The following is a 24,255-nucleotide window of genomic DNA, read 5'->3' as shown; positions in this document are numbered from 1 at the left end:
TCTAGTTTTCATATTTATACTCATATTTATTTCTGAGGAATTACATATAGAACTGGTTTTGTGTTTTTGTAAACTATGCCAAAACTACTTCATTAGTGAAAAGCAACTTAAAACTTCAAGGTCGCCTTAACATTTGGATTTCTTTCCGATGCAGTGCTATGATACAATTCTGAAAGTAAAGTATAATATGGTTCATATGATGTTGGCTAGAATATTGCAGAAGTTATGGAAGTCAATATAGACCTACTGTTTCTATATCTTTGAATTTGCAAATGACTATGTCAATATCTTTCTAAACTTCTAGAGACAAGTAGTAAATCTATTTTTCAGAAGTAAATTATATAACACATCTCTGAAACATTTATTCACTGTTTAGTCTAAAAATTCAGGTTTCATCTTCCAAAAGGAAAAAAAAGTTGGGTCCTGCACGGTTAGCTCAGTCCAATAGCGATACTCACACGTCTGCATGACAGCTATCATCTTAAGAACTGGTGTGATGAGAAAGAATAAAAAATTGTCAAGCCATTGTTATGCATCAATTCTCATGATGATTTTACTCACTCAGCATTGAAGCGAACACATATGCCAGTGTTGCTCTGAATTACATCATTTGCATAGGCTAGTCTTCCTCAAGTGTTTGTTTACAAAAATCACATTTTCCCCTTTTCTCTCACATAAGATGAGTATAAGCAGCAGAAGAGACAACAAAATATGTATACCATACAGAGCTATGTCTACCGATTATACTGTTTCAATAATAAAAATGAGAACCATTTTACCTAACCTGCAGGCTAGATCAGGGTCTAAGCGATGCTATTTTTAACATGTTGATGCGTATTATGTAAATTATGTAACGCTTACCTTATTCTCATGGAAAATTTCTAATTAAATTGTCTCTGAAGGAGCTCTTAAAAAAGAATACCTAACACAGGCTGCTGGAATTTCCTGCATTTCAATTTCATTTGCTTCAGGTGATACTCCAGTTTACTTACAGGGTACTTTAAATTGTTGATGTCTGCATACTTTTGTGTATACTCTTTACATTGTTGGATATTCCTTCCCTTTTATCTATGCCTTGATAATCCCTGCTTATGTTTCAGAACTAATTTGTGTCACCCTTTAAGCCTTTCCCACTGCCCTATCCATGCGATAGATGCTTTTATTATGTTCTTTAACACCCTGTGCATGATAAGAACTAACACCTACATGTAGCACTTCCTACGTGCCAGGCTCTGTTAGAAGTCCTTTGTTCTTTGCATGTATTAGTTCCTTTAATTTTCATAACAGCTCTATGGCACAGATAATGTTGTTGTCTCTATTTTAAAGATGAAGGAACAGAATCATAAAGAGTTTAAACACTTGGCCTAAATTCACAGATAGGAGACCTGGAAGTTGAAATATAATCTCATTCCAGACTCTTTTTGTTTTTGTTTTTAATAGCTTCATTGAGATATAATTCACATACCATATAATTCACCCATTCAAACTTCAATTCAATGGCTTTAGTACATTCACACACATGTGCTACTATCATTGCAATCATTTTTAGAACATTATTACCCCCTAAAGAAATCCAGTTCCCATTAGCCATCATTTCTCAATCCCCTAATCTCTCCCAGCCTTAGACAGCCACTAATCTACTTTCTGTCCCTATACGCTTGCCTATTCTTGACATTTCACATAAATGGAGTCATATAATATGTGATCTATTGTGACAGGCTTCTTTCAATTAGCATATTTTCAAGATTCATCCATATACCATGTTTTCAGTGCTTTATTTTATCTTATTGCCAAATAATATTCCATTTTATGAGTATACCACTCTTCTTCCAATCATAAGTTGATATACGTTTGAGTTGTTTCCAACTTTTTGCTATTAGCAATAAAGTTGCTATGTACATTTGTATACAGGTTTTTGTGTGGACATACATTTTCATTTCTCCTGGGAAAATACCTAGAGTATAGTAAGTTTGTGTTTAACCATTTGAGAAACTGCCAGACTGTTTCCTGAAACAGTTGCACTACTTCACATTCCCACCAGCAACATACAAAGGTTCCAATTTCTCCACAACTTTGTCAACACTTGTTATTATCGGTCCTTTTGATTTATAGCCATCCTAGTGTGTGTATAGTGGTAGCTCATTTTGATTTTGATTTGCATTTCCATGATGGCAAATGGTATTGAGAATCTTTTCATATGCTTATTGACCATTTATATACCTTCTATGAAAAACTGTCCAGATCCTTTGCCCATTTTTAATTGGTTTATTTTTTCATATTGAGTCATTATTATAAAACTTTATTCTTTATATGTACTAAATGCAAGTCCTCATCAGACACATGATCTGCAAATATTTCATACCATGCCGTGGGCTGTCTTCATTTATTTGGATTCTGTCCTTTGAAACATAGACATTTTTAATATTAATGAAATCTAATTCATCTATTTCTTTTTGGTTGTTTGTGCTTTGAGTGTGATAGCTAAGAATCTATTGCCAAAATAAAGTCACAAAGATTTACATCTAATGTTTTATTCTAAGAGTTTTATAGTTTTAGCTTGTACATTTAAGTTTATGATATGTATTGAGTTAATTTTTGTACATGATTTGAGGTAAGGGTCTAGATTCATTCTTTTGCATGTGGGTATCTGGTTAAAAAGGTTATTCTTTCCCCCACTGAATATTTTTACACCCTTGTTGAAAATCAATTAACCATAGAGAGATGGGGTAATTTTGGACTCTCAATTCTATTCTCCTGATCTGTCTATCCTTGAACTAGTATGATTACTGTAGCTTTTTAGTAAGTTCTGAAACTAAGAAGTATGTCTTCCACCTGTTCTTTTTCAAGATTTTGTGGGTTTGTTTTTTCTTTTTCTTTTTTTTTCTGCCTATTCTGATTTTCTTGCAGTTCCATGTGAATTTTAGGATCTGCTGGTCAATTATGGCAAAAAAAAGTCAGCTAGAATTTTGATAGAAATTTCACTGAATCTGTAGTTCTGTTTAGAGAATATTGCCATCTTTATAATATTGAGTCTTCCAACCCATGACTATAGGTTATCTCTCCATATATTTAGGACTGTTTAATTTCTTTCAATGATGTTTTGTAGCATTCAGTGTACAAATATTGCAGTTGTTCTGTTAAGTTTATTCTTAATTATTTTATTCTCTTTGATATATTTAAATAAAATGCTTTTACTAATTTCTTTTTTGGAACTTTCATTGCTAGTGTGCAAAAATACAATTGATTTTTATAAATTGATTTTATATGTGGCAAAGCAGTTGAATTCATTTCTTAACTCTAACCGTGTATGTGTGTACTTTTTAGGGTTTTCTATATGCAAGACCATGTCATCTGTAAATAGTTTTTACTTCTTTCTTTCTAATCTCATTCCTTTTACTTAATTTCCTTGCCTAATTGGGCTGGCTAGAACCTCCAGCACAATGTTGAACAGAAATAGCGAGAACTGACATCTTTGTATTGTTACTGACCTTAGGGGTTTAGAGGGGGTTTTCAGTATTTCACTATTAATATGATGTTAGCTGTGGGTTTATAGATGCTTTTTATCAAGTTTAGAAACTTCCTTACCTTCTATTACAAGATTGACTTTTTTTTAATCACAAAAGGGTGTTAGATTTTTAAAAATTATTTGTCTCTTTAATTCTTATTTTATTTTATTTGTTAATTTATTTTTGGCTGCATTGGGTCTCTGTTGCTGTGTGTGGGCTTTCTCTAGTTGTGGCGAATGGGGGCTACTCTTTGTTGTGATGCACGGACTTCTCATTGCAGTGGCTTCTCTTGTTGTGGAGCATAGGCTCTAGGTGCGCAGGCTTCAGTAGTTGTGGCGCATGGCCTCATTAGTTGTGGCTTTTGGGCTCTAGAGCACAGCTTCAGTAGCTGTGGTGCACGGGCTTAGTTGCTCTGTAGCATGTGGGATCTTTCCAGACCAGGACTGGAACACATGTCCCCTGAATTGACAGGTGGATTCTTAACTACTGTGCCACCAGGGAAGCCCCAGGGTGTTAGATTTTATTAAATGCTTTTCCTGCGTCTGTTGAGATGATCATGTGGGTTTAATCCTTTATTTATTAATATGGTATATGACATTGATTTTCATAAGTTGGGCCAACCTTGTATTCCTGGGATAAACTTTACTTGTTTATGGTGTATAATCCTTTTTATATATTGCCAGATTCAGTTTTCTAGAATTTTGTTGAGGATGTTTGTGTCCATATTCTTGTTTGTCATATTCATTATGGTCATTAAGCCATAAGCTCCACTAATTACTGGTTGATTGCTTTAATGTTTTCAACAATTCCCTGGGTTTGCTCAGTAGTTTGAAGAAAATAAATTTTGGTAGGGGTCATTTTTGGGGTCAAGCTTTAAAATTTATTCTGACCTCAGAAGGATATTCTTAGCTATCTCTTTTTCTCATTTTCTCTGGTGAACTATCTGGCTTATGATTTAGCTTGTTACTTTTAATTAAGAGGAGCCACAGACTTGAACTTCCCCATGCTCTGTTTTAAATAACTGGAAAATGCTAATTGCTCTCTTTTTTTGTGGCTGCCTCTCCCTTGGACAAAGTCTTTGTGCTACCACTCTGGGTACTGAGTTGGGTGGCAGCCTCTGGTCTTCTCCACTTACCTTGGTTGGCATGGGATCCCTGCCCTTGGAGCAAGCTGGAGTGATGGCAATTAAGTCCCCAGTATTCTACGTCTGCCATACGGAGGGTGGAGATTACATCCTGTGGGCCAGAGCTGGGTGGAGAAAGGGAGCCTGCAAACTCCTGTTCACATGCACCAGGAATTTAGCCTTTTCAAATTGTATTTGGATGGTATGAAAAATGCTAGCAGCCTCCAGGTGAGATAACACTTGATTGGAAACTTTCAAGAAACAGGAAGCCCTGTCTTTTTGGCAAACCTGCTTGGAATAGAGCTTCCATCAAGCTAAGTCAGAGAGTAAGGTGGAAGGGGAAGGAGCAGGATGGGGCTGAGACACCATAGACTCCTGTTGTTTTTACTGAGTTTTAGTGGATTTTCTTGATTAAGTGCTACTTCATTTTCAGTATGCCCTTAGGAAATTTCCAGAGACTTTAAATGGTTTAAATGGTATTTATTTACTTATTTAGTTAGTTTTTTTGCAGTGTTGCTTATTTTGCTGGGGAGTGGGTCCAGGGAACTTCTCACTCTGCCACCTCAGAAGTCGTGCTCCTCCAGGGACAGTGTTCTTAACGACAATGTTATACTGTGTACTTCCAGTGTGGTAGCTACTACATGGCACTTGCCAAATTTTATTGAAAGTTTTAGCTTAGTTTATTTAAGATAGTATCCACGGGAAATGTCCTCAGCCAGAGTTGTCATTTTTGCCTGGAGCTTTGAACCAAACTTTAGTGTTTATTAACACTTGAAAGGAGCCCTCTTCAGACACTGCTGTGGGAGCTATAAGAGACGGCCATCAACTCCCTTTCCCATATCCTTGCTGTGAGTGCCTGCCCAGGAGAGCCTCTTATCAAGCTCACTCTCCCTGCCCCTACATTTACCTCTAGGTTCAGAAGACTCAAAGGCTGAGACTCAGGAAAACTTAAACCTCGGTGGGAGTTCAAAATGCTGAAGGTCTCCAAGTAGCAAGAACTTGGACAATGTCCTGAGCAAAAAACTAAGCAAAATGACATTTCACGGCTGTTCTAAGTGTATTTCTTAGTTATATATTAACATATAGAGTCTATTTAAAGCTAGCCTGAAACCAACATGATTCCTATGAGACAGTATAACTGACATACCAGACTTTTAGAAATTTGTACAGTTTATTATTTGGATTTTTTTTTTTTGTATCAGGTATTTGTGTTATTTTTTTCCCTAGGAAGCACCATCTTCACTAGGAGGAGAGTTGCTGTTGTTCTCATGAGCAGATTTTCAAATTAAAGTAACAGTGAGTGGGACTAAAAGTCATGATTCTGCAGTTTATGTTTTGCTTGTCTGCCTTAGGGTCCTTTAAATAATTTCCCACAAAAATCTAAAGATTGGTGACAATGAGTAATTATGCCTTCATGATCACTCCTGCTCATTTTTTTTGGTTAATTTACCCATCATTGTTCCACTATAGACATAATAACACCTTATATTTAGAAACATTCTGCACTTTACTAACTGCTCTCACTTAGTTTAAGCTATTTACACTCATAATAACCCCATGTGGCCAGTTTTATTATTCTTCCTTTACAGACAGAAAACGAGGTTCAGAATAGCTCCCTGGCTTCCATAAGGTTAATGATCTATTAAGTAGAAAAGGTGAAACTAGAACTGATATCTTTTGACTATAAACCTAGTACTCTGCAGTATACGCCAAATGGCTTTTAGTATAAGTGTGTTGTGGAGAGAAGACTAGGTGGAGAAAAAGCAAGGAAATAGGTTGAAATACTTCCAATAAAGAAATCAACTGCATATTATTTACTCTTTTGCTAAATGGTACATCCAGAAGAAGCTAAGCACACTGCTTCATCTTATACTGACATAATCATGGGAATATAAATTATGAAGTATCAGTCCACATGGAAACAAAAATATTGTGGGACAAAAGCCAAACAATGAGTGACTCTAAGACCAAGAGAATATTAAATGATTCTATATTATTTGTAAATTCCCATCAAATGTGAACTTGCTATTTTATAATATGAATAAATGATTCCTGATGTTTTGAGTGAAAACTTTCTACTTTGCCTTAAAAGCACGTAAGTCATTTCCTAGTAACAACTATGTCAAAAGATTTAATAATAGCATGATCCTTTGCCACCTCTTTTGGAAATTTAGACTTAGAAGATGGAAATTAAGGAATGAGAAATCCTAAGACTACTTATTCAGGCATAGTCTTGTGTCCATTCCTGTTCTTATTTTTGTAATTACATACAGAGTTCTTTATTTTTTTCCTTCTTTCCTTCCCCCATTCCTTTCTCCCTCCTTCCATCCCTCCTTTCCTTTCTCTTTCTCTCTCTCTCTCTCTCTCACACACACACACACACACACACACACACACACACACACACACATGCACGCACCGCCCCCCCCCCGCCCAGAGGCTATCAGAATATTTTAATTTGTTCATTCAACAAATATTTACTGACCTGCTTCTATATACCTGACACTGTATGTGAAAACCAACTTGTGTTTTATTGGTACGTAGCTTGGGGGGAGTCTAAAACTAACGGAATTATTACAAAATAAAAACAGAGAGTTATAAAGAGTTCTGAATGAAAGAACACAGCAAAATGAGGAGTTGAATTATTTTGTAAACCCATGAAGATAGTCTTGAATGTCACTGTTGAGATTAGATCATAAAAGATTGTTCACATCCATTTCTCTTTATTTTATCATTCTTTCCCAGTCTCCCCAAAAATGTATTTAATTCTGAGTCATTCACAAACAGGTCCTATTTTCTGATAGAGAACTTAATAATATTGATAAAATGGTTCATGTGGAACTCCTTGAAAGCAGGGACTGTATCTTTTTTATCTTTGCCTCTTTGGGATTAGCATCATGCTTAGCTTACAATAGATGTTCAATAACAGTTATTGAGTCAAAGCTAATAGTTTAGGGTGTACTATACAATACTGTTTTACCTTTCTCTGATCTCAGATAACATCTCCATTTTCACAGGGAAATAAGGTCGACTAAATATAATTCCAAGAAGTGAGACTAATAATAAGAAAATATTTTAGGAAATGAAATTGCTCTTAAAATTATAGTTCAGTAGGCAGCTATCTGCTATACCCTTCTTATGGTGATTTGCTTGGGGAAATTTACCTCTCTCAACACAGAATTTGGACTTTGCTTTATGTGGCATTGTTTTAATATAAGCTGCTTTGGCATATTTTCTATGTTTATCTTTCTATGAGTCTAGTGACATTTTTAGTTTGATAGTAATGTTTTTCATTGCTATTACTCTCCTATTTTTTAATTAGCTTCATTTCCTACTGTTATTTCTTTTCTTTAGGAGGTATTCTTTAAAACAGTCTGTTTAAAATGGCTTCATGCCCAGTTTTGCTAAATTTAAGTTTCCAGTAATATCCATTAACTTAATTAATTTTGTAAAGATACCATCCACATATTATTTAATCTAAAATGTTTCAATTGTAAGATGCACGATTGTTTTACCTACCACTAATAAAGACAAAAACTGCTGCCAATTTTAATTGCAAGAAGACATCAATTGAAGGATGCATCCTGATTCAAAGATATGAAAATAAGAAAAACTGTATGGTTTTGAATTTATAAAATACAGAAAGCACCACCACAGTTCTACCATAAATTTCTAATCATATATGTATATAAAGTTATGCAATTATGTTTATGGTAGTTTCAGGCAAAGGAATATTGCATTGTATATCCAGCGTAGAACAATTCATTGCATTTTTTCAAAAATATTCTGAGAGATTTAGAAGCTGTTCTGCTAGGACGAAACTCCCCAAAGTCAATATCTTTGTTTTGTATGTACCCTAAGCACCTAGAAAAAGGCACTCAGTAAATATTTCTTAAATAAATTTATGAGTGAGTTCATGTTTCATTAGAGATGCCATGTGCCTGTGTTAAGCAAAACGAAATCAAGAAAATAAGAGTTATTAATCAGTGATCTCCTTCTAAATGCCAGCTTATGTTTGTCAAATATCTTGTACTTTTTCCTAAAGGATAATTTCTCAAATCTTTCTTTTCATTTGTTGCCAACTTCTTTCCAATTTATTTTCAGAAGTATTCATAATTATTATGATGACATTTACGACTCAGTGATGCTTCCAATAACTTTTGTGAATTACCATGAAAAAACTGATTGACATAATTGGTCGTTTATGGCTATCCATATTTGTACAAGTTAAGAAGTGAAAAGGAAAAAAAAATAATCTTAATAAGTGCCTCATAGTAAGACACTGGGCCCCCTTTGTAAGAAGTAGAGATCAGTGGACCAAATATGGAAACAGTTTAGCAGAGGGAATTTTATTCACATTCTTTCTTTTCCTCCATTTCTAACCACTTATATTGCTTTGGTGATGGCTGAATATAAAGCTATCCTTATGTGATGCCATTTAAAAAATGTTTAAGTTACTAATCTAATAATATTTGCAATTACAATAGTTATATTTAATTTAAACCTAACATGAATTCATTTTGTTTCCAAAGACGAATGTCAGAATGGCTAAGGACGTAGCCACTGGAACCAGGATTTGTGGGCTTGAAACTCATTACTGGCTCTTATTAGTTATATGGACATGGAAATTTAATTAATTCTTTTGAGCCCTATTTTCATCCTTTAAGGTAATCAGTGCATCTCTTATAGAGTTTTTGTAAGAATTAAATAAGTTAACACATGTAAAGTTCTTAATAGGTCTGATCAAATAACAGATGCTTGTGATGGTTTTTCCCTGTTTCCCCTCCAATCCCTCACTGCCCTGCTCTGTGACCTGGAAAGCTGACCTTCATGGTCTTCATTACTTGGGCTCCCTTGTGCATGGGCTCCTTATTGTGGTGGCTTCTCTTGTTGAGGAGCACAGGCTCTAGGCACGTGGGCTTCAGTAGTTGTGGCTCATTGGCTCTAGAGCACAGCCTCCATAGTTATGGCCCATGGGCTTAATTGCTCCGTGGCATGTGGGATCTTCCTGAAGTAGGGATCGAACCTGTGTCCCCTGCAGGCAGATACTTAACCACTGCGCCACCTAGGAAGTTCCAACACCATGATTTTAGAGTTGCTGGGTGGATTTAGGGAAGACTGATTCCCAGTGTTGGGTGGAAGAAGCTTGCAAGGCCATATAAGTAAGACCTAGGACCTGCTAAGTTGCTTGTAGGAAATAAATAAGAAAGTCATGGCTGGTTTCCATTCAAATAGGAATTACAGGAAAAACCAGGAAGCCTGAAAAATTATTAAGTACAATGGCTGCATATTGAGGGAGTATAAAAAGTGTAACAACCTTTTACTCAACTGGGCCACCGGACTGACAAATCCATATTGTACCACAGAAGACCTGGGGGAAAGAGACTGTTTCCATATCTCCATTCACTAATCATATTCAGGATATGTGCTGGGTTAAGCCTGCAGGAAGCAGACCATTATGAATCATGAAGGTGCGACTGGGGCATGCAGGTATTAACACTGTGTGAGGCAATACCATTTCAAGCACGAAACAGCAATCGTTCTGCTCAGCCTGGGAATGAATTTAAAATAATTGGCTCTATGAAGCTTTCCCAGTAAAACTCACTTTCATCTTATTCAGAGTTAAGCACTTCCAACTTTCAAGTCAAGAAAATCCTATAGCTACCTCAATTCTCACACTTATCACAGTAAGAGTAGAGAGATTATAATATAATGTTAAGAAGGAAGAAATTAAGAGATCTGGAGTCAGACTTCCTGGATTTGAATCCCAATTCTCTCTGCTACTTACTGTTTGTATAGTCTTCCACATTTTTTTCAACCTCTCTGTCTCAGTTTTTTCAACCTCTCTGTCTCAGTTTTTTCAACCAAATTCTTAGGATCAGAATACTATCTATTTATTGTAAAAACCATGAGGACTGAATAACATAGATGAAAAAGACTTGGCAGAGTATCTGGCACAAAGTAAATAATTAATAAATCTCAGCTGTATCATTAATATCTCCAGCAAGATTCTATGCATACCTTGAGGTACAAATATGCATATAAGATGAATATCCCATTACCAAATCTATCATATAATAAGTACTGAATAAATATTTGTTTAATGACTAAATGAGATTAGCTTGCCTTTAAATACGAATATCAAAGGCAAAAGCAAAGCTCATATATTGTCTTTTATTGTGGTTTTCATCTGAGTTTCCATGTTAATCTCTAGAGAAGAGACTATCACAGTTTATTGTACTTTAAATGTCTGTCTTTTAATATTAGCACATCAGTGCCAATGCATATCTACATGTTTAAGTACCTACAGAAGCACCTTCACAATTAAGTTGTCAAGTATTCATAATATAATTATTTGACAAACAGTAATAATCTTATTAAAACAATAACTAAAAATAAATTATAGGCACCAAAAAGGCGGGATAGATTACTCATTTGAATTTTCTTTTATAGAGAATATCACAAATCCTCCTTTTAGGCAATAAAATTATGTTGAGTCTACTTAATTTGTATTAAACAATATACAAAGGACAGTCATTGCTGTTATAAACCCTGACAAACATCCACTTGACATCCCCACATCAAAAAAGACTACTTTTCCTGTTTACTAATTCTGTAATTTTTTTTAGCCTGTAAGAAAGACTTTTTTCAAATTTAAAAACAAGTGGGCTTTTCTGAAAAAAAAATTGAAGTTAATAACTATGGATTATTCAATTTTGAAACGTCCTATAAAATAGCACAAGGTTAATCACATTGAAACAGGCAGGGAGAATACATGTTTTCATGCTTTATAGCTATTTAGATAGTACCCATTGTAATATTTTACTGTTGAAGACTGTTTCTCTTGATATCTTATTTTATTTGTTTATTATGTGAGAAAATAATAATGTATAGAATGATAACAGTTACCATTTATTACTTTTTCTATCAAGTAAATAAAATTGTAATAAATGTTTCACATGTATAATCCCATGTAAGAGCCACAGAATAACTAGATGACAAGCTCTTTGAAGACAAAATCATATTTGTTCATTTTAATCAGTAGTGTCCCCAGGAATCAGCACTGAGCTTGAATACAGTTAATACTCAATAAATATTTACTAAACAATTGGATGTTCTTTACTTTGAAGTAGGTCCTTCCTAGGAAGATATTGTCTTAGTCTGCTAATGTTTTAGTGTTACTGAATGTACTGTGTTTGATCAAATCTACCCTTATTATTTGGTGTGGTTATCCTCATTTATATAGACCATAGGGTTTCAGTAAGAGAATGCCTGAGAGATAACTTCACTTTATCATGTGTAGGAAATGGCAGAAGGCTGGAAATCTGGTCTAAAATGTTTAAGAAAGTTATGACAAAAGTACTGTAATTAAATAAAAGCCTGTAAAAATCTGATTCTGATCCACATAAACTGAAGGCTGGAAAATATGACCATTACAAATAATTTAGAATGCATAGTCAGGACTTGTTAAAAGCTACCTTAATATTATGACACAGTTAATAAAATATAAAGAAATGAAGAATAAAATAACCTGTAGAAGCCCAAACCACAAGGCTCAGATCAGACTTACCAGAACAGTCACCACACGTAGAACCACTCCACGCATATTATTCTCCAGTTTCTTGTCAGTCAGGGACCCATTCAACCCTGTGACAGGATTCCAGCACCCAAGCTGAAAGATAAAATAGCTTGGTCACTTTTCTGGCTGAAGAACAGTCCAATCACCTATGTACAGGCCTTTCAGAGCACTGTGTGATAAATCTTGGAATAACTGATAACTGAAAGTGTCCTATGCAGCTTTTCCTTTTTAATAGCAAATGAAGCAATCAAAAATGCTATGCTATTTCCTGCTTTTAAATAGCATCATATGGCATATGACAGTATCCAACATGCTTTAGGGGACTCACTGAGGACATTTGACTTAATGAGAAGTTATAAATAAACCAATAACTCAGTCTCAGTAATACACTAATTGGAAAAATAATAGCACATATAATTCTAGCACAACACCTATTCTAATATATCAATTACTGCACAAGTTAGATTTTCTTACAGTTTCAATGGTTTTAATTAGATCTTACACTGCTTTTATTGGAAAAAAAAACTATAAGATTTTTAATGTGGTTAGAGAGGTTACAGCTTTTATTTGAGGGAAAAAATCATGTGTATGGCTTTGTTGTTTTTGAGTATTCACAGTACATAAAACAATGTAATTTGCCTTTTTTGTCAGTGCTATCAATCTGCTTGAAAGACTTTGGCAGCAACCTTTCCCTTAAAGTCTTGCAATGATTAACTGCTCTTTGCTCTCCAAAATACTGGTTTAAGTTTACATTCTCATGTAGTACTTATTTCTTGTAATATCCAAATCTGAGAACTACTAGTTTTAAAATTACTGCCTATAAATCTCAAAAGGATAAAAATGGATGACTCTCAACTCAAAAATAAGGAGGAAAGAGAGATGCTGTGACTTGAATTAGCAGATATCTGCTCAAGAAGCAAAGCTGCAAGGGGAATTTTGCAATGAACATCTTGGGAAGATATATCATGCTATTCATCCTGATACCAGTTCCATGAGCCTTCACATTTGGGAACTTATTCTATATTTGCATGCTTTAAAAATGTAACGGACCTTTAGTCATGTTCAGAGACTGTTTCAATCAACTGAAAGGTTTACAAGGCACTTGGTTATTTGTGCAGATTCCTCCTAAAGACTGTATTATTTCCCTGCATTGCATTTTGTTTGTGGCTTTTGAAGTCATCAACATACTGGCAAGTCTCCCTCACAAATAAGCAATTTAGGTAATTCCCATTAAAACTTAAGTTTCTCTTTGAGCTCCCCCAAAGGTATTTAATTAAGAAAACTAAAATGCAATGCACACAATATATCTTAAGAGAAGGGGATGTCACAATGTAAACAAAAAGCCAGCTTTTTTCTTATTAAAATAATTTGGAAAAGGCTGCTAATTGTTGGTTTCAACTGTAAAAGCACATTAAATTCATACAATGATGTGTCATTTTTAGTTACATAAAAGTCTAATTAGAACTTAGATCCAATTAGCAAATCCAAATGTGTTGAAAGTCTAATTATCAGAGATATTGTAGTCCTCTTGCCAAATTTAAAACCTTATGAAATTTCTTTTGAGCTTTTGTTCCCTTCCGAGGTCAACCAAAGTCTATCCTCAATTACATTCATTGATGTGCACTTTTTCTAATTACTTCTTCAAGGTTTTATTTTCCTAGATCAAATAATACTGGTGGAAAAAGAGGAAAAAGAGATCTAAAACAAACTGAAAAGCTAAATTTCCAATGTGCTATCCATGTTTTACCATTATAATACTTAATTCTAGGTTAAATGAATAGCTTTTAGGACATCAGCTTATTCATGACTAATATGTTTAAACTGCCAAAGTAAACACAGGGTTTTTGTTGTTTTTTTTTTCTCCCTTGGAGCTGTTTTTTAAGAAATTTTTGGTGAACTTACTGCCAGTTTGCCTAAATAAATGACTTCTGTTAGTGCCAACTTGAACATAGCATTTTGGTGTATTGACTAGACAAAATATTTACTACTGGAACAACAACAAAACCTGCTGACAGTTTGTTTCAACAATGCTCTGGACAGTTAAAAATATATAATTTTCAGCTTCTTCTTAATTATGTCTTCCTTTAAACATAACTAAATACAATCAATGATTTAAAAATTCTAAAACACTCTAGTGTTTGGAGGTTTGAAATAACAATAATGAAAAAGCATTTGGAGAAGGTAGAGGAGGTGGCTATATCTTATCTTCCGACCTGGGGAGTGACTTAAACATTATTTGTACTATATATAATGTTTCTTCTCTCTCTTTCTCCCCTCCCCACTTTCTTCCTCTTTTCTATTTCTTTTTATTCACGCTGATTTCTTCCAGTGGCCGTGCATGGCCACTAAACCCCATCCACCCTTTTGGAGAATTGCTTTCTTTTTGCATCCCCAGATAAGTGTTCCAAATCATCCAATTTTTTTTCACGATTCTGACTCTCTGGTTTAGCAATTGTTAATAGTTGGTAGTTTGACCCAAGCCAATAAAAGTCCTTCCTTGGAGGTTTATTTTTAATATCAAGTGTGTGCATGGTGGGCAGGTCAATAAGTTGATATGAAGTTTTTTTAATGTTTGGCCAGGTTCTCTCATATATACTACAGGACATATAATTTTCTCCTTTGCTTTATGAAGGTTTTTCACCTTTCTGTTTTCCTTCTTTCTTCCTTTTTTTTTTTTGGCCATCTAACTCACATGTCTTTTGATTACAGCACTTAGAAAGTTGAAAAGTTGTTCCTGTTCTTAATAACAGCAGTCTAGATTTTAAGACTGGTAACTCCTTTTACTTAACTCAGGTATTCCTTTATATTCACCCACTCCGGTACTTAATGTTAGCTGAATGTTAGCTGTGGTCACCAAAAACTAGAGATGTAATTTTATATAGAGAAATTTCAGGATACAGATTCTCTGGAAAACTAGAAATAAAGTATATCCACTCATCACATTTCAACATAGGTCATAACAAAGAAATTATTAAGAAATTAAAATAATACTCATTTCCTACATTGAATAGAACTTTTTTTTTTTTAATTTTTTGGAATACTTTCTATGTGTAAACCATGGTACTGAGCTTTTCATACATGATCTCATTTAAGCCTCAAAATAACCTTATGAGAAGGTGCTGTTATCAATATTACTTTATAGACATAAAAATTAAGGACTCAACTAAGGTCACCTATTTACAAAGACATGAAACTAGGATTTAAACTAGTGCGTCTTTTAACTTTTTATTTTATATTAGAGTGTTGGATTAACAATGTTATGTTAGTTTCAGATGTACAACAAAGTGACTCAGCCATACATATACATGTAACTATGTTTTTTAAAGTCCAGATTCAGTATTGTTAGTTGCAGTACTGGTTTATAGCTTAAAAATGCTTTTCATAAACATGATCTATTTAAGGGAGGTAGAGAAGATAGTATTCCTATTTTTATAGTCAAGGAAAATAAGCCTCGGTATTGTTAAGTGGCTGGCTCAATATAATAGTGAGTGAATTCATATTTTGACAATAAAATTTAAAAGGCAAAATCATCACCATCAATGTCAGTTTTATAAAAATTATTATAACACATACATAGTGCACAGTATGTGCTAATCATCTGAGAGCTTTGTATATATTAATTTATTCTCAAAACCACCCAATGAGGAAGGTATCATTATTATCCCCATTATAGGGGGAAAGCTAATTATACACACCTTTCTGAAGGATTACCCAAGTTTTAAGATTCCTTAATTTCTGTTCATATCCAATCATCTCCCTGAGATTCACTTCAAGCTATTCTGTTTGATTGTAAAAACTCCTTCTAATAATAAGCAATAAAATTAGTTAGGTTCACACAGATCCAAACAGAATTTGTATCTACAATGGGTCATAGTCCTTGCAGTATAGCAAGATTGACAGGCATAGTGTTTGATAAAAACTAGAAGAATTTCACTTTGGTTCAAGTGTGCAACATGTAACAACTTCTCTGGCTTCATTGTTTGAAATGTCTTTAACTTGACTTTGCTGTGTTTTTGTCTGGTTGTGGTTTTGTTTTAGTTTTAAACAATGAGGCCAGAGACTAACAAAGACAAAGCACACAAAATTTCATATTATCTATTCAGCTGAGTACTTTCTAAGTAAATATAGTAAAAGTGGCCCCTGCAGCACATATTTTCAGAAAGTCACACTGCTGACGGCAAAACAAGATTCACTATTTTCCATGGTCTGGCAGTCTAGAAAAAATTTAAAAAGGATTAAAAATATAAAGACCAATTCAATTTCCTTTCAATTACAGTATATCGATTTCCTATAGTATTTTCTGGTTATTGCCTAAAGTCATTTTAAAACCTTAAAATGCTTAATAATGCTTTAATTATTTCCTTCACTGGAGCTTTAGCAAATAATAACCTTGCAGCTTTCTGTTAAAATCAATGTAATATCTGTGTTCAACAAACTGGTTGATGTATCTGCATGAGCACAGTAGCATACTCCGAACATTATGTACTGTGTCATTAGTAAATGATCAAATTTTAGACATTTACTCTTCCCCCTCAATGTTTTCACTTTTCATTTGTCCATGGGCTTTAAAGAATGACATTTGACTTGGGTTTTACATCATTATTTTTCAGGCAGTGTTCCAATGTCAAAAAGAGCTGAACTGTTCAATTTTAATTTTACACTCAATAGTTTATAGGCTTTAATAACAGGAGTCAAGAGAGCTCTTAATTGAATACCAGACAGAATTCCCTACATGTACTAGACTGTGTTCACGTGGAACAAGCCAAGCCTGGCTGTAGTATCAAAGCTCCAGCTTCAGGACACAAGATATCCACTGCACTGGGGACTGTGTGCACCCAAGCACTCTATTTCCTTTATTTGCTTCCTCAGCCTTCAGAGGAAAAGAGGGAACGACAAAAGCATGATGAAGTAGCTGAAAGCTAGCCATTTAGAAATGTACAGCATTATGCGGTAGGTATTACTTCTGTAATGGGATAGAAAGTGTAAGAAAAAAATACATATGGCAGGTTGACTCAGATACATGGTTTATAGAGTTAAATTGGGAAGTTTTTTTTCTTTGACATGTATAGGAACACAGTGTGCCAGTCATCCGTCCAATAATAATTTTCTTTATGGTATTTCTACCTGTAAAATAGGTTCAATTTGTTAGACTTGCTCCCTAGGGTATGATTATTTCCTCCTAAGATTTTATTCCTACAGTTTGGTCATTACCATGAGGTAGGAGTCATTCTTTAGATTATATGGAATAGCCTTAGCACTTGAGTTTCCTTCAGGAGAAAATGAAAAGTCAGAAAAAAAATTACCTGATTCTACAGCTTACATCTACCTGAACTGCTGCTGAAGACAAAAACTTCTGTACTATGTAATAACCATGTACATGTACAGCAAGACAAAATTGTTAACTGATTTCCACACATTAAGACTATAAACATGAGAAGCTATACGTCTCTCTCTCTCTCTCTCTATATATATATATATATATGAGGAAATAGCTCAAAGGTGTTTATGGCACCATAATAACCGCTCTCAGTTATCCACTGGTATTTGACTGGTTTAATGATACTCTGCCATTATTATACGTTTTCCCTTCCTTTATAACTCTTACTGTAAAATTACTGTTACACTATATTTAGAGAAAATATAGCACAGTGGTTAAGATCAGGAGCTCCAGAACCAGACTGTTTATGTTCAAGGACCTGCTCTGACACTTGCTGGGTGTGGCCATTGGGCCTCTGTTCCCTCTCAAATGGGAAGAGTAAAAATGACTTCCTCATAGGACTGGTGGGACTGTTAACTGACTTAATATATGTCAAGTGTTTAGAAGTGTTCTTGGCACATAAAGACTTAAAGAATTATTATCATTCCTATGTCATCAGCATTTTTTGTTGCTGTTTCTTTCTCAGCCTCATCATCTGGAGTCACTTGTTTCAGTGATGAAACATACTTCTACAGCTAAACATACTTCTCAACTTTGGCTGCATATTATTTTTTTAAACAGTTTTATTGAGATATAATTGACATACAATAAACTTCATATATTTAAAGTGTACAATTTGATTTTTTTTTCTTATTAGTCATTTATTTTATACTTATTCATGTATATATGTCAATCCCAATCTCCCTGGCTGCATATTAGAATGACCTGAAAGCTTTATAAAATTCTGATGCCCTGCCTAATCCCAGAACAATTAAATCAGAATCCCCACTGCTCTAAAGCTTGCCCTAACACCCAGCAAATGCAATCTCACAGAATGGCTACTTGACTTTATCAACTAAAGGCATCCTTTTTACTGGCTTCCTTTGCAAATGCTAACTAGGGACACTTTCTCAAATAAACAAGCTCTTTTATTTTTCTTGCTTTAAGTAGGACAGAAGACTATACACTCTGTGAAGCTGAATAATGTTTACCTTGTCTATTGTTGTAGCCCTAGTTCTTATCATAGCATTGGTGCTTTGGTACATGATAGGTCTTAATGGATATCTGATAAATGAATGCATTCATTAAAACTCCTGCTGTCCTCTTTATTCTTCTTTTTGGCTCTCCAGTTTAAGGTGAATAAAAACCAAAATATCCCCAATCTGATATTGTGTCCTACTATAATATTGTACCCCTGACAATTTTTGTGATTCTTCAGGACGAAATCCCTCACTGAAATTCAAGTAGCTCTCCTTTTCTTTCTGACCAGAATTTTCTTTCTAACACTATTTTAGCATTTAATGATTACAATCTGATACAAGTTTCTGGCTTTCTCCTCTTTCATTCCATGCCACCTTGAGATATTTTAAAACTTTTAAAACCTTTAAAATCACATTTGAAATCACAGTAGAATTCTCAGTCTTTCCTACCTCCTCATCTTAATCTTCTGTAGGTGCCCAGTGCCTATTGCAATAGCGTTCTGTGCAAATAAAATAATTATTTTTATAAAACTTACAGGATTTAATGTAAAGCTACTGCACTTTAGATCTTTATTCCCAAACAACCAAAAATCTCTTGCCCAGATGTCTCCTTATATTTTACTATCTCTTCAGCATCTCTGCTTAGATATCTCAAATATCATAAGATGAAGCTCATAATCTACCCCCTACCATCCACCCGGTTCCACTAGCCAGAAACCAGGAAGTCAGTCTTACCATCTTTCATATGTAATCCATTGTCGGTTTGCCAATTTCAACTCCTTAAAAAAAAAAAAACCTCTCAAATGCATTTCACTCTATCTCCTTGCCACCATCCTACTCCAAACTAACTTCATAGCTTCTCTTTTACAATCTTTACTCTACACTGCAAACATAAACATGTATTTAGATATGATATCCTCTGCCTAAGATCTTTCCATAGTTCTCTATTTTTTGCAAGATAAAGACCAAACCTCTAATATGGCCAACCTAAACCTGTGTGACTTTGTCACATTTTACAATCACAGACTCAGGTCATATCACATTTCCTCTTATTTTTTGGACTCCAACCACACTAGTCGTCCCTCAGTTTCTCAAGTTAGACATAATTCTCCTGCCTAAAGGATTTAAACTTTGTTTCTGAATCATCAAATTATAAAAGAATCACTTGGAGTGTTAAAAATATCCCAATACCAAAGCTATATGCCATGCCAATTAAACCAGAATTTCTGGGTATGTGATCCAGGTATCAGTACTTTTTTTTTCCAAGTTCAGGTATCTGTATTTTTTTAAGTTTCTAAGATGATTCCAAAGTTTAGCCAAATGTGTGAAGCAATGGTTTTGAATATACAGTCTTCCTTGATTGGAAGACTCTTAGGAACCAGCCATTCCTCAGTGAATTACTGAATTCACTCTTAAGGCATCCTTTAGATCTCAATATAAACATCTAAAGCTTGGGGTAAACCTTCCCTGATAACCTGACCCACCCCCAAGCTAGCTCATGTCACTCCAATACAGTGTCATGTTTCTCTCTTTATAATAATATCACAAAAGTTTTTAACCTATATTTTGTATGATTAACATTTATTGTATCAATTATCTGTCAGTTGCCATGGAGTCAGGAAAGACTGCTGTTTTGTATTCCTCACTTTATTAAATACATAATTCTTGGCACAAAGGGGGACTTTAATTTTTTTTGAGTACTAAACAAATTCAGATGATTTTTAAGCAAGAAACTTAATACATCTTACAGTGATTGTTGATTATTTCTTAAATGATGCCTTCAATGAGGATCTCAATTATATAGCCAAGACACTGTGCTGCCAGCCAATAACTGAGGTTTTCTTTTCTTTTTTTAATTGGAATGAGGATTTGCAATTCTTATTCTTCCTGGGTGCAGATGGGTGAGCTCTGCATAATAAAGATCAAGAAATGGATTGGAAAAGATGGCGGCAAAGTAGAGGGACGTGGACTGCATCCCTCTCCACAGATGCACTGGGAACGGACCAAAAGATGCAATAAAGCCCACAGAAAACCAACTGAACACCAGCACACAACCTCGGACACCAGAAAGGACTGCAAGGATCCCGACATAACCGGTAGGGAGGCATCTACAATGGTTCAAAGAGGGAGAAGCGGCTGAGCTGTGGCAGACAGGAGGGAGTGAGAAACACATGGAGGGTCTGCACCACAGCTCAGAGCTCCCGGACTGAGAAATCGATTCACAGCTGAACAGAGGGTCTGGGAGCGGGAGCATGGGAAATGGAGAGTTGGTTCAGGGTGAGAAAAATTGTTGCCAGTAAGGTGACGGACTGAGAGGACAGGAGGGAAGAGGTCCGCAGCGAGGAGTGCCTGCCCCTGAGAGCTGCCCGGCCATGATGGCAGCTAGATGCTGCAGGCTCACAGGTGGGGGGGAGGAGCCACGGGCACAGCCTCTCTCTCTCATTCGGCACCTGCAGTGGGCAGTGGAGAGACCCCTGTGAGCCACCTAAGGCACTCAGGGATAACAGGGACCCTCAGGCCCTCAGGTGGGGCTAGCTTAAAACCCCTTGGAACGCTGGAAGCAGGGAAGCTACCGAAAACAAAGAAGCCCAGAGAGAGGCCCAACTCTGAGACATTCTGTTTACACCTGAGCCACCGGTGTCCCTCTGCAACAGGCACCTCCAAGCCCAACTGAAACGACAGAGCACCACTGCTCACTCACTCCCAGGTGAAGGAGCCACTATTGTACCTGCTCCCTCCCCACACACCAATGCTTACAGATGAACAATAAAGGAAGCTCTGCTGGTCACAGCAGAATACAAAAAACCCAAGGCGAGTAGAAGGACACTTACAGTTGAGACTCTAAGGAAACAGAAATACTAGTATCAATTCTATCAAACTGGTCTAATCTAGGATCAGTTCCAGCTTTTTTTTTTTTTTTTTTAATTATGAACTTAGTCCTAAGGGATCTACAAGTTTTATAACATACCTTTTTTTTATTATACTATTTTTTATTCTATTTTTATTTTTAGCCTTTTTATATACTTCTGTTTCTAGCTAAGTTTTTGGTAGTATGGACTATATATCTCTCCTACCTTCCTTTCATCTCTATCCTTTATACATTTCTATTCCCTTCTTTTTATTTACATATTTCCAGGCACACTACGATCTTCTGTTCCCCTGTCTTCCATCCATTTTTAGTTTATTTTATCTTAACATATAAGCAACACTATCAATCTGCTTAGACTCCTTGCTCTATTCTCCAGATGACACACCACCTTGGTATTTAATATTAGATTTTTTCATTATCTTAGTTCTTGGTACAGCTGTCTAATTTTATTCTGAGAATCTCCATTCTGTCTGGTGGTACTCTAGCTCTTTTTTATATTTGATTCTAGCTTTCAATATCTCCCTGGATTTGTGTTTGTAAGTGTAAGGTGTTATTTGTTTGTTTTTGCTTTTGTTTCTGTTTTGTTCTGTTTTGGTTTTCAATTTCTGTTGGGTTTCTCTTTGAATATCTGATAGCATACTGGGGTTCTTCTGTCAGGTCTTTCCAGAGCCTTCTGTCCTAATGGATTCAGTAATTGTGTGTCTTATACAAGTATGTGTTTCTTAGACTTAGTATTTGTTTAACCCAACACTCGGCCATTAGTCTGGGGCTTGGACAGTCTTCTATAAACTCCGTTATCACCGGGACAAGCAACCCCAGAAATCTGGACTACCATGAGGAAACAAAGAAACACCATGCAGGCAAAGGAGCACGAAAAAAAACCCACAAGACCAAATAAATGAGGAGGAAATAGGAAAAATGCCTGAAAAAGAATTCAGAGTCATGATAGTAAAAATGATAGAAAATCTCAATAACAAAATAGAGAAAGTACAAGAAACAGTTCATAAGAACTCAGAAGAACTAAAGAACAAACAAACAGCAATGGATAACAAAATAACTGAAATTAAAAATACTCTAGATGCTATAACCAGCAGAATGACTGAGGCAGAAGAACGAATAAGTGAGTTGGAAGATAGAATGGGGGAAATAAATGCCACAGAGCAGGAAAAAGAAAAAAGAATAAAAAGAATAGAAGACACTCTCAGAGACCTCAGTGATACCATTAAGTGCACCAACATTTGAATCATAGGCATCCCAGAAGAAGAATAAAACAAGAAAGGGTCTGAGAAAATATTTGAAGAGGCTATACTGGAAAACTTCCCCAACATGGGAAAGGAAATAATTAACCAAGTCCAAGAAGCACAGAGAGTCCCACACAGAATAAACCAAGGAGAAATACACCAAGATACGTATTAATCAAACTAATGACAATGAAACACAAAGAAAAAATATTAAAAGCAGCAAGAGAAAAGCAACAAATAACATATAAGGCAAAACCCATAAGGATAAAAGCTGACCTTTCTACAGAAACTCCGCAAGCCAGAAGAGAATGGCAGGATATACTGAAAATCCTGAAAGAGAAAAACCTACAGCCAAGAATACCCAGCAAGAATCTCATTCAGATTCGACGGAGAAATCAAAAGCTTTCCAGACAAGCAAAAGTTAAGAGAATTCAGCACCACCAAACCAGCCTTACAACAAGTGCTAAAGGAACTTCTCTAAGTAGGAAACACAAGAAAAGGAAAACACCTACAAAAACAAACCCAAAACAATTCAGAAAATGGTAACTGGAACACACATGTCAATAATCACCTTAAATGTAAGTGGATTAAATGCTCCAACCAAAAGACACAGACTGGCTGAATGGATACAAAAACAAGACCCTTCTGTATGCTGCCTACAAGAAACCCACTTCAGACCAAGGGATCCATATAGACTGAAAGTAAAGGGATGGAAAAAGACACTCCATGTGAATGGAAGCCAAAAGAAAGCTGGAGTAGCAATACTCATATCAGACAAATTAGACTCGAAAGTAAAGACTATTACAAAGGACAAGGAAGGACAATACATAATGATCAAGAGATCCATCCAAGAAGAACATATCACAATGGTAAATATCTATGCCCCCAACATAGGAGCACCTCAATACACAAGGCAAACGCTAACAGCCATAAAAGGGGAAATCGATAGTAACACAATAATAGTGGGAGATTTGAACACCCCACTTACTTCAATGGACAGATCATCCAAACAGGAAGTAAATAAAGACACACAAGCTTTAAATGACACATTAGACCATCTTGACTTAATTGATATTTATAGGACATTCCATCCAAAAATGACAGACTACACTTTCTTCTCAAGTGCACATGGAACATTTTCCAGGATAGATCACATCTTGGGTCACAAATCAAACCTCAGCAAATTCAAGAAAATTGAAATCATATCAAACATCTTCTCAGACCACAATGCCATGAGACTAGGTATCAATTACAGGAAAAAAACTGCAAAAAATACAATCACATGGAGGCTAAACAATTCACTCTTAAACAACCAAGAAATCATTAAAGAAATCAAAGAGGAAATCAAAAAATATCTAGAAACAAATGACAATGAAGACACAACAACCCAAAACCTATGGGATGCAGCAAAAGCATTTTTAAGAGGGAAGGTTATAGCAATACACTCCTATCTTAAGAAACAAGAAAAATATCAAATACACAACCTAACCTTACACCTAAAACAATTAGAAAAAGAACAAAGAAACCCCAAAGCAAGCAGA

At 35.3% G+C, this 24,255-nt stretch overlaps 1 protein-coding gene across 2 annotated transcripts in view; it reads right to left on the bottom strand.

Annotated features, from left to right (window-relative positions):
• The window catches only part of GRID2 (glutamate ionotropic receptor delta type subunit 2), a 1,416,273-nt gene that overhangs the window by 369,300 nt on the left and 1,022,718 nt on the right, over positions 1–24,255 (bottom strand). For both annotated transcript variants that reach the window (XM_057728577.1, XM_057728578.1), the window contains one exon: positions 12,200–12,301. In XM_057728577.1, coding sequence (XP_057584560.1) covers positions 12,200–12,301 — 102 coding nt within the window. The remainder of the gene's footprint in view (positions 1–12,199; positions 12,302–24,255) is intronic.

Source organism: Hippopotamus amphibius, chromosome 3 (genome assembly GCF_030028045.1).
Source record: "Hippopotamus amphibius kiboko isolate mHipAmp2 chromosome 3, mHipAmp2.hap2, whole genome shotgun sequence".
Lineage (NCBI taxonomy): Eukaryota > Metazoa > Chordata > Mammalia > Artiodactyla > Hippopotamidae > Hippopotamus > Hippopotamus amphibius.
This window is presented reverse-complemented; position numbering and strand designations above follow the sequence as displayed.